Here is a 12,028-nt window from a genome sequence, read left to right as displayed (position 1 = left end):
CCAGGCCTCTGTACTCACACACCCAGTCCCCTAAATGTATCCTCTACTCAGCAACAAAAGGGATCTTCTGAAAACACAGATCAGTTCATAACCGCAGAATTACTAAAAACCACTGAATGGTTTTCTCACTCCGAGAATAAACTTCACAAGTCTCACCCTGTCTGTTGAATGCTCCTAGTCATTCCCTAAAACTGCATCTTCAGCCCCTCTCCACGTTACTCACTTTGCTCCAGAAACTTTTTTTTTTAAATGCACTGAAAGTTCTGCAAAGCCAATGAAAAATACATTTGCATGACCTTTTGTTTGGGATTGTGCACAGCTCTGCCCCTTTCAGTTAGCATGGACACAGCTTGACTTTAGTTGTATGATGTTTAGGTTTCCATGATCTTAGAGCTGGGGGCCTAGCCTCCTTTCTGCACACCCCACATCCACATCCCTATGTACATTTCTATTTATCTGGAAAAAGCAACAAAATAATCATCAAAAGGATTTCTAGAATGGAGAATGATCACCTCCTGGAAGAACGGCAAATACTGAAACATAATAGAAAACACAATAAGATACGTAATATCGGGCTTCCCTGGTGGCGCAGTGGTTGAGAGCCTGCCTGCCGATGCAGGGGACACGGGTTCGTGCCCCGGTCCGGGAAGATCCCATGTGCTGCGGAGCGGCTGGGTCCGTGAGCCATGGCCGCTGAGCCTGCGCGTCCGGAGCCCCTGCTCCGCAACGGGAGAGGCCACAGCAGTGAGAGGCCCGCGTACCGCAAAAAAGGAAAAAAAAAAAAAAAGATATGTAATATCATTTGACCTTTCCTTCCTGCCATTGACTCCCTCTCCTAGCCAAAAGGCCCAGCGTAAAAAGATTATGACAAAGAAACAATTTTAAAAAATGGCTGAGTTAACATTAAGATGAAAAAAAGAAAGACAAAAGAGATTTTAATGAGACTCTTACACTTAGAACAGAGACAGAATACATGCAGCACGTAAATATTTGTTGTTCTGACTTGTAATGATGGGAAGAGAGTTAAGGATCAGTTCAAATTGGCCCATGAATCAATATTTGTAATTTAATAGGAAGAACTGGCAGCTGGATTCCCTGCCCTTGAAAATACCAAAATATCTACAATAGTTGTCTGATGTACTTACTGGCATCGTCCATGAACTCAAAGTCACCCCCGAGTTCAGAACTTGAAAAGTGATACTGATCTGGATCCGCCAGGGCACTCAACAGAATCAGCAGTACCACGGCGTTGATGATCTGCAAGAAAGAAAAAAATGTAAGTAACCCCAGTATATGGTCCTTAAAATAGAACATTACATTGACCACATGGAGTTTAACTTCAACAGCTGGTGGCCTTTCAACACGAAGCCCCACCCACTGAGGGAGCAGGCAAACATTTCCTTTTTTAAAAAAAAGAAAAATTATTATTTATTTATTTATTTTTGGCTGCTTTGGGTCTTTGTTGCTGCACGCAGGCCTTCTCTAGCTGCAGCGAGCAGGGGCTACTCTTCGTTGCGGTGCGCGGGCTTCTCATTGCGGTGGCTTCTCTTGTGGAGCATGAGCTCTAGGAGTGTGGGCTTTAGTAGTTGTGCCTCACGGGCTCAGTAGTTGTGGCTCGTGGGCTCAGTGGTTGTGGCTTGTGGGGTCTAGAGCGCAGGCTCAGTAGTTGTGGCACGCGGACTCAGTAGTTGTGGCACGCAGGCTCTAGAGCGCAGGCTCAGTAGTTGTGGCGCCCGGGCTTAGTTGCTCTGCAGCATGTGGGATCTTCCCAGACCAGGGCTCGAACCCGTGTCCCCTACATTGGCAGATGGATTCTTAACCACTGTGCCACCAGGGAAGCGCCAGGCAAACGTTTCTGAGGCAGAGACACTGCCAGCCCATTCATGCAGCCAAGGGCACACGGCTTGGTGTGCAGTTGGCTTTCACCTCACTGTCCCCTGGGCCGGGCACCCTAGAGCAGTGAACAAACATGCAGCAGCGCTGACGCCAGTGGTTGGAAAAACTCTCCAGCTAGCCACGCACGTGCTAACGAGCTTGTTCAGGCGACCAAACATTTTTCACAGGTTCAAACAATAAGAACTTTGAGCCCATCCAGGAAGCAGTGTCACAGAATGAGTGCAAAGCTACTTAGTGGCAGACCCTTACTTCTGCAGGAGCACAGGCAAGCCGCTTTCTATCCCAGGCCCCCATTTCTGTCTCCTAGAAACTGCTGAATATATTTCTCTCGGGAACTTCAAACTCACCCCATCAAAGTGGAAACCATCTTCCTTAACACCTCCCACCTCTGCTCCTACTTTCCTGTTCTCTATCTGACAAAACAGCATCACCATTAATAATTAAAAGTGGAAAACACTCAGGCACTGCACTAAGTGCTTTATGTGGAATTTCTCTCTTAAGCCCTCCAATAACCTAATGAAGTAGGTGCAAAATTATCCCTGTTTTGTAAATGAGAAAACTGAGGCTCAGGGTTAAGAACGCTGCCCAAGATCAGGCAAGTAACAAACTGCAGAAACGGGATTGGGATCCAGGAATACCAATTCCAAAACCTAATCTCTTAAATCTCCTGTTGTTCCTCAAAACCTGATTATCTTCGGGCTTCCCATCTTCCTTTTCCCTTACATCCAACCAAGTGTGAGATTGACAATTCCACTGCTGCATTTCTATTTCCTTTACTCTTCCTAACTGCCCGGGCTGCTTATACACATATGGACCAACTGTGACAGGGCTAGAGGTTGGGGGGCAGGTTTTCTAGAGTTTGGTGAGGCTCGGCTGAGACTGGGTTGTTATTTCTCCTTTGTTCTAAGCTGAGAAACTTGTGATAGAGCTCTACGTTTCACTCTTGTCAAAACTGAGAGAAAGATGAATAACCTTCATCTTTTATACAGAGAAAATTCTTTTGCTAACAACAGTAACTAAAGGCATTTCCTACTATAAAAATCATATTCGGAAATACCTACTTACAGAAGACGTTCAAATGGGGAGTCAGGTTATTCCTTTTACAAAATACCCACTCTAGGGGCTTCCCTGGTGGCGCAGTGGTTGGGAGTCCACCTGCCGATGCAGGGGACGCGGCTTCGTGCCCCGGTCCGGGAGGATCCCACATGCCGCGGAGCGGCTGGGCCCGTGAGCCATGGCCGCTGAGCCTGCGCATCCGGAGCCTGTGCTCCGCAACGGGAGAGGCCACAACAGTGAGAGGCCCGCGTACCGCCAAAAAAAAAAAAAAAAAAACCCACTCTAGAATCCATTTTGAAATGGCAATCCCAAGGGGTTGTTTTTTTGATTGTGGTAGAATCTGGAATGACCTTTTTTTCTTCCTCTGTTTTCCAAACTGTCTAATATGGTCTGATTGCTTTTTGAAGTTATAATAATGAGAATGGCAATTTTCCAGAGCATACACATATATGACTAATTTAAATAGATACCACAACCTTGTGGTTAAAACTTTTTTTACGTTCAGAAAGGTATATAGTGAAAACTGAGTCTCCCTCCTACTCCTATCTGACGGTCACCCTCCCCACAGTGGCTACTAGAACTGCCAGTTTTTTGTTTCTCTCCAAAGAGCCAAGCAACTTCACAGCACATTTTAAAGCGAGTATGATTAGCAAAACTGTAGTTGAAGAAAAGCTTTCAGAACATATCTGAAGCTTAAAGGAAAGTATGAGTTAGTTCCACAACGGGCAGACGATTTAGCAAAGAAGTTCTTTGACAAATCATCAGGTTTTCTTGGCATTCTATTCCCTCTATATTCTTATCTTTGGAAAAGGCAGACCAAAGATCATGTACTGAAATGAGATAAAATAACCTAAGAATGTGTTTTGAAAAGTTAAGCACCAGACAAAGGCAATGTGTTTACTGCTGTTATCATAATGCGGTTGTTTTTTAAGGTTTGGAGGAAAAAAAACTCAAAAAACCAACACATAAATTTGGGATTCATGGGTGAAGCCTTAATGAAGGAAGGGGTGGGGTACAGAGGGTAAGAGAGAAAAATGGCTAGGTGAGGCAGGGCAGTGAACCCAGTTAGGAAATACAAGCCAGATTTAGGGATCCTTTAGGGCTAGTTACAGAGTTTGGGTTTTATTCTAAGTGCAACAAGAAGCCAATGGAGAATATTAAGGAAGGAAAGAATGTGATCTGTTTGGGGTTCAAATGAGTACGTTATGTAAAACACCTAGAAGGGTAGCTGGCATGTAACAGTGACTCAAATTAGTTGCCTTACCTCTTCAAACCTTAACAAGAACCATATAAAAGCTCTCGGCTGGCATCAGAAAGTTACCTGGTCCCAGATCTCCCGAGACAGTGCTACGCAGCTGCTTTCCTGTCCTTCCAGTTCCAGTGGGCCTGTCAAGTCTTGGTCAACTTGTTATTACCCCCTTGCCTGCTTTACTTATCGTAACACTTCCCCTAGCTGCCTCCTAGAGTAGGTACTTTGTTAAGTGCTTAGGAAAGAGCCTCCCAGGATTCACAATAGGTTAAATAAATCATGCACCCAAGTAACACAAAGCATGAAGCCATAAACACAGCAAGACTTCACAGAAAGAATAATGGAGAGTCAGAGAGAGATACTACTGAAGCCTGAGGCTGAGACCAGAGTTCGCAGGGAGGTGCAGTGGACCTGGGAGCACTTGGACAGGGACTGGGACAGATGAGAAGGTTTGGGAACCCAAGAGGTGTAGAAAAGAACAATTTCGGGATTCCCTGGCGGTCCAGTGGTTAGGACTTGGCGCTTTCACTGCTGGGGCCTGGGTTCAGTCCCCGGTTGGGAAACTAAGATCCTGCAAGCCACAGGGCGTGCCCCCCGCCCCCAAAACAAACAAACAAATAAGAGAGAAGAACAATTTCAAGTATGAGTAAAGCCACTGGGACAGGGGCCTGCGCTGAAAACAGCAAGCAGTTCGATTTGGTTAAAGCACAGTAGACAAAAGGAAAGTGCTCGGGGATGAGACCAGAAATGCAGGCTAGGGCCAGATGGCAGCGAGTCCTCAAAACCAGGCGAGGAATTTGAGCCTTTATCCAAAACGTTAATGAAGGTTTTTGAGGAAGGATACGAAGTGATCAGAGCTCTCGTTAGGAAGATCAAGCTAGAAAAGGCTGGGAGGCTAAAACGGAGGCAGGAAAGCATTCTAAAAAGTACTGCAATAGTCTGGCTGAGCAGTAATGAGGGTCTGATCCACTTCATCTCTAAATCTCATGACAACCCTGTCAGATTGTCATCTTAGGCATTAGTTTGAGAGGTTACTTAGGTCCTACGTGTGGAAGAGTCAAGGTGTGAATCTCAAGGCCTTTCCGCGTAGAGGTGGAATTATCAGACACACAGGAAGTGACGAGCTGCAAGGATAAAAAATGAAGCAAAGGAGACTGAAATTTCGAGCCTGGGTGACAAAATCTTGTCATTATCAGCAATAAGGACTATGACAAGGTTGATTTTAGGTAGGAAAAGTACTCGCAGGCTGTCCGAATAATCATGTGTTGGCTTGTCCGTCTGGCCTCTCAGCCTCCTTTTTTTATTCAGCCTTTGGTGCTCAGGCCTGCCCTCCATGTGTGTTTGCCTATCCCAGTAGGCAGATTTTTAAAATGTATTATAAAGATTCCCCCCCCCGCCCCAAATTCAATGAGGTCCTTCTGATTCACCTTGCAGGCCACAGTGCCATCCTTTTGGCATGTCTCCCTCATGGGTGATAGATTAAATCAAGAAACCACCACCACTACACGTTCTGTCTCATATTACTGAAGACGTTTCGCCTGCCCTATGTGGTGCGATTACTGTTACGCCGCTCTACAGACGAGGACTCTCAGACTTTGGGGAAATCCACACAAGGTCATGACATTTTCAGCTGACACTCAGTCATGGGTCCTTTGATTACAAATGCCACACATGCTCCTTCCAGTAACCCAGGTTCCGCCCCAAAAGCCACCGCACCCGGTTCACAAGCCCTGGCTCACAAGCCCTGGCGACTCTGCTCACCAGTCCCCTGGCAGCAGGCTCAGAATTCTTTCCAAGGGAGTGTTCCAGACAGCCCAGCCACTCTCAAGGCGACAGGAAGCTGGCAAGCAGAGTGAAACCGACTTGCGACCCCAGCAGAAGCATCCTCAATTTCCCTGAATGGACTTGGTCAGGTTCTGATCTTCACTCTCTGAGACACCACTGTATGTATTCTCTCAGAATGATGAGAAAGATGTCTGGACAGTGAACAGAAGGCAAAGGATGGTCCTCTAGCACAGGCCAGAAAGAAGGCTGTTCAAAGAGCCACTAGGAGACTTGGTGGGGGGGGAGGGGTGGACAGGGAGAACAACTGTGTTCCCTTTTATGCCCTAAAGAACATTCTGCATCTCTGAATATGAAGAGACAGGCCTAGCCCAGAGCCTAATTTAGAATGGGCTATGGGGACCTAATCTCTGTGCATAAGGAAGGATCAAGCACTAGGGGGTTAGAAGGCCAGCGTCCACAAAAGAGGAGAAAATATAAACTGCAAAATGGCTAAATTAATTTTTTAGGGCAACAAACATGATGCTCTTTGTGTTCTGATATGCTCTGTTCATTAGGTCTATTAGTCCCTATTTGTAACCATCCTACTCCAACAACTTGGATAATCATTAAAAATATGCTTTGGAAGACTGTTTAAAACATTCCCTGTTTAGCTTCAATACATAAAAGAATACTTTATTCCTACAGCTATTCACCAAAGACAAAACTGAAACTCATAAAACAGAATGTCTTTTCTAATGAAAGTGAAGAGGCCGTAACAGACTTAACCATTAGAATATAAATTTTGCATTCTACTCAGGAACAGTGTTGCTATATTGTACTTTAGAGTTAATTTTTTCTTACGAAATAGCAATACATTTAATACACCCCAAAACAACTTTTGAAATTAAGACAAAAAACATACACTTTTAGTTTGCACACATGGCTTGCAGTTTAGAACAAAAAGCAGCTAAAGTATAACTTGATAGCTAAGTTTTTAAAAAATCTTGTCAAAGTAAAATAAAATGCAATGATATAATCTAAGTACTCTTAGACGAATGTTTTGTAATCATAATGCTGAATTGTTAATGATTTCTCCTTTCCACACATAAAGTGTATGCCATAAATATTCATTACTATGAATCTAGGTAATGGAACATTCTTGAAGGTGACATTAATGTCTGATATTGTTACTTTTAGCTAAAAGAAAACAGTATTAGATTACTTCAAAAGTAAACAGCCTCTGAAGATCATTGTTCTTAAGCTATTCTCAAAGTAAACTAATGAAAAGATTTATCTAGTGAATTAACTGTCGCTAATGTAAATACAAAAATATCTTTAAGATTCTATTCCTGTTTGCATACTTCCTTTAGAACAAATATTAAAATTACCTGAGAGGGACTTCCCTGATGGCACAGTGGTTAAGAATCTGCCTGCCAATGCAGGGGACACGGGTTCGAGCCCGTGTCCAGGAAGATCCCACATGCTGTGGAGCAACTAAGCCCGTGCGTCACAACTACTGAGCCTGCGCTCTAGAGCCTGCGAGTTGCAACTACTGAGCCTGTGTGCTACAAATGCTGAAGCCCACACACCTAGAGCCCGTGCTCCACAACAAGAGAAGCCACCACAATGAGAAGCCTGTGCACCGCAATGAAGAGTAGCCCCCACTCGCTGCAACTAGAGAAAGCCCACATGCAGCAACGAAGACCCAACACAGCCAAAAGTAGATAAATAAATATTAAAAAAAAAATAAAAGATTATCTGAGAAACTTTCATTTAGTTTCTAAACAGCTGGTAGGGGGAAAAAACTAGGCAAAGAAATATTCTCAGGTAAATAACGAAAGAATCAAAGAAAGCACCTTTTGAAATTTTACTAAATTTTTTAAACATTTTCACAAAAGCTCTCTGGTGTTTCTGTTATTAATTTAAAGTTTGTTCCTCAAGACAAGGATGTTCACTCTTGCCACTTTTATCCAACATAGTTTTGTAAGTCCTAGCTACGGCAATCAGAGAAGAAAAAGAACTAAAAGGATTCCAAATTGGAAAAGAAGTTAAACTGTCACTGTTGGCAGATGATATAATACTATACATAGAAAACCCTAAAGATGCCACCAGAAAACTACTAGAGCTCATCAATGAATTTGGTAAAGTTGCAGGTTACAAAATACATACACAGAAATCTGCTGCATTTCTACACACTAACAACGAAAGATCATACAGAGAAATTCAAGAAACAATCCCATTTACCACTGCATCAAAAAGAAAATACCTAGGAATAAACCTACCTAAGAAGACAAAAGACCTGTACTCTGAAAACTATAAGATGCTGTTTAAAGAAACTGAAGACAACACAATCAGATGGGAAGATATACCATGCTCCTGAACTGGAAGAATCTATACTGTCAAAATGACTATACTACCCAAGGCAATCTACAGATCTGTAGATTCAATGCAATCCCTATCAAATTACCAATGGCATTTTTCACAGAACTACAATAAAAAATCTTAAAATTTGTATGGAGACACAAAAGACCCCAAATAGCCAAAGTAATCTACAGAAAGAAAAATGGAGCTGGAGGAATCAGGCTGCCTGACTTCAGACTATACTACAAAGCTATAGTCATCAAAACAGTATGGTACTGGCACAAAAACAGAAATAGATCAATGGAACAGGATAGAATGCCCAGATATAAACACACACCTACGGTCAATTAATCTACAACAAAGGAGGCAAGACTGTACAATGGGGGAAAGACAGTCTCTTCGATAAATGTTCCTGGGAAAACTGGGCAACTACATGTAAAAAAATAAAATTAGAACATTCTTTAACACCATACACAAAAATAAGCTCAAACTGTATTAAAGACCTAAATGTGAGACCGGACACTATAAAATTCTTACAGGAAAATATAGGCAGAACACTCTCTGACAAAAATCACAGCAATTATCTTTTTCAATCCGTCTCCCAGAGTAATGGAAATAAAAACAAACAAATGGGACCTAATTAAACTCAAAAGCTTTTGCACAGCAAAGGAAACCATAAACAAAACAAAAAGACAACCCACAGATTGAGAGAAAATATTTGCAAATGATGTGACCAACAAGGGATTAGTCTCCAAAATTTCCAAACAGCTCAAGTGGCTTAATATCATCAAAACAAACAACCCAATCAAAACATGGGCAGAAGATCTAAACAGACATTTCTCCAAAGAAGACATACAGATGGCCAAAAAGCACATGAAAAGATGTTCAACATCACTAATTATTAGAGAAATGCAAATCAAAACTACAAGATATCACCTCACACCAGTCAAAATGGCTATCATAAAAATATCCATAAACAGGGACTTCCCTGGTGGCACAGCGGTTAAGAATCCACCTGCCAATGCAGGTGACATGGGTTCGATCCCTGGTCCAGGTAGATCCCACATGCCACGGAGCAACTAAGCCTGTGCACTACAACTACTTAGCCCGTGAGCCACAATTACTGAGCCTGCATGCCACAACTACTGAAGCCTGTGCGCCTAGAGCCCGTGCTCCACAACAAGAGAAGCCACCACAATGAGAAGCCCATGCACCACAGGGAAGAGTAGCCCCTGCTTGCAGCAACCAGAAAAAGCCCGCAGGCAGCAATTAAGACCCAAAGCAGCCAAAAATAAATAAATTTTAAAAAATAAAATAAAATTTTAAATTAAAAAAAAATCCATAAACAATAAATGCTGGAGCGGCTGTGGAGAAAAGGCACAGCTCCTACCCCTCCTCCACTGTTGGTGGGAATGTAAATTGGTACAGCCACTATGGAGAACAGTATGGAGGTTCCTTAAAAAACTAAAAATAGAGCTACCATATGATCCTGCAAGCCCACTCCTGGGCATATATCCAGATAAAAACATGGTCCAAAAGGATACATGCACCCCAATGTTCACTGCAGCACTGTTTACAATAGCCAAGACATGGAAGCAACCTAAATGTCCATCAACAGAGGAATGGATAAAGAAGATATGGTACATATATACAATGGAATATTACCCAGCCATTAAAAAGAATGAAATAATGCCATTTGCAGCATCATTCATGAACCTAGAGATTGTCATACTGAGTGAAGTAAGTCAGACAGAGAAAGAGAAGTATATCACTTGTATGTGGAACCTAAAAAGAAATGATACATATGAACTTATTTACAAAACAGAAACAGACTCACAGACTTAGAGAACGAACTTATGGCTACCAGGGGGAAGGGTGAGGGGAAGGGATATTTACGGAGTTTGGGATTGACATGTACACATTGCTATATTTAAAATGGATAACCAACAAGGACTTACTGTATAGCACAGGGAACTCTGCTCAGTATTATATGTAACAACCTAAATGGGAAAAGAATTTGAAAAAGAATAGATACATGTATATGTATAACTGAATCACACTGCTGTACACCTGAGACTATCACAACATTGTTAATCAACTGTACTCCAAGGTAAAATAAGAAAAAATTTTTTTAATTGTTTGTTCCTTGTAACTATACTTTGACTTATCACCAAGCCTTCAGTTACTTGTTTTGTTCAATACCTTTTGAAGGAATAAAAATAGCCAGTGTTTTAACTACATAGGCAAGATTCTAGGAAAAGGAAATTAGCATCCGAAATGTGTGAGTCCACAAACCACTGCTACCAAAAGTGTGGTAGACCTGCAGCTTCAGCATCATCCCCAGTGTGTTACTAATGCAGACCCACAAGACCAACTTCAGACCTAATGAATCAAAAGTAAATGTTGGGCTTCCCTGGTGGCGCAGTGGTTGAGACTCCGCCTGCCGATGCAGGAGACACGGGTTCGTGCCCCGGTCTGGGAAGATCCCACATGCCGCGGAGCGGCTGGGCCCGTGAGCCATGCTGAGCCTGCGCGTCCAGAGCCTGTGCTCCACAACGGGAGAGGCCACAACAGTGAGAGGCCGCGTAACGCAAAAAAAAAAAAAAAAAAAAGTAAATGTCAGCAAGACTGACAACTGACCTCTCAGCAGCAAAGCAGAAGTCAAGAGACGTGGAAGGAGCTTCAATGTGTTGAGACAATAACTCTCAACCAAGGATTGAAATATCTTTCAAAAACTCGAGTCAAATAAAGATATTTTCAGGACTTCCCTGGTGGCACAGTGGTTAAGAATCCGCCTGCCAATGCAGGGGATGTGGGTTCAAGCCCTGGTCCAGGATGATCCCACATGCCGCGGAACAACTAAGCCCATGCGCCACAACTACTGAACCTGCGCTCTAGAGCCCGGGAGCCACAACTACTGAAGCCCTCGAGCCACAACTACAGAAGCCCGCACGCCTAGAGCCCGTGCTCTGCGACAAGAGAAGCCACCGCAATGAGAAGCCCACGCACCGCAACGAAGAGTAGCCCCCGCTCGCCGCAACTAGAGCAAAGCCCGCGTGCAGCAATGAAGACCCAACGTAGCCAAAAATAAATAAATAAAATCTATGTTTTTAAAAAATAAATAAAAATAAAGATATTTTCAAAGAACAACTGTCAGAGTTTGCCACCAACAGATTTCACTAAAGGAAAATGTTTAATATGTACGTCCGACAGAAGGACAGTGATCCTAGACAGCAGGTCTGAGGTGCAAAAGAAAATGATGGATCACGTACTTTCCACATTTAGGGTATTAAAATATCCATTTTTAAAATAAAAATTAGAGTGACTGCAAATAAAGAGAGAAGATGATGGACAGAGGTGTAAATATGTGGGTAACTCTAAGCAAACATTGATTGTACAGATCAGTGTCTTGGGTGAGTTTTTAAAAAAAGACACTAACATACAAGAAATGACCAGAGTTAAAGGACTTGTTCAAAAGAAAGGCAAAGATATTATTAAGTCTAGACTCTGATAAGTACATATGTTAAAATTTCTTGAGCGAACCACTGAAATAATAGAAATAAAAAATAGCAGATAGGCAAAAAAAAATGGGTAAGAAAAAATTCAGGTAATATGAAAGATGGCAACAACAGACAGAAAAACAGAAACAAGGAGTAATATAAGTCCTAATATATTAACCACTGTTAACGTAAATGGGCTAAT

The 12,028-nt window shown here is 42.6% G+C and overlaps 1 protein-coding gene across 2 annotated transcripts in view; it reads right to left on the bottom strand.

Moving 5' to 3' along the window:
* Positions 1 to 12,028, bottom strand: part of LAPTM4B (lysosomal protein transmembrane 4 beta) — a 69,124-nt gene that overhangs the window by 46,103 nt on the left and 10,993 nt on the right. For both annotated transcript variants that reach the window (XM_019925084.3, XM_019925087.3), the window contains exon 2: positions 1,146 to 1,257. In XM_019925084.3, the coding sequence (XP_019780643.2) occupies positions 1,146 to 1,257 (112 nt within the window). The remainder of the gene's footprint in view (positions 1 to 1,145; positions 1,258 to 12,028) is intronic.

This window comes from Tursiops truncatus, chromosome 17 (genome assembly GCF_011762595.2).
Source record: "Tursiops truncatus isolate mTurTru1 chromosome 17, mTurTru1.mat.Y, whole genome shotgun sequence".
In the NCBI taxonomy this organism is placed as follows: Eukaryota; Metazoa; Chordata; class Mammalia; order Artiodactyla; family Delphinidae; genus Tursiops; species Tursiops truncatus.
Note: the sequence above shows the minus strand (reverse complement) of the source record. Positions and strands in the feature narration are given on the sequence as shown.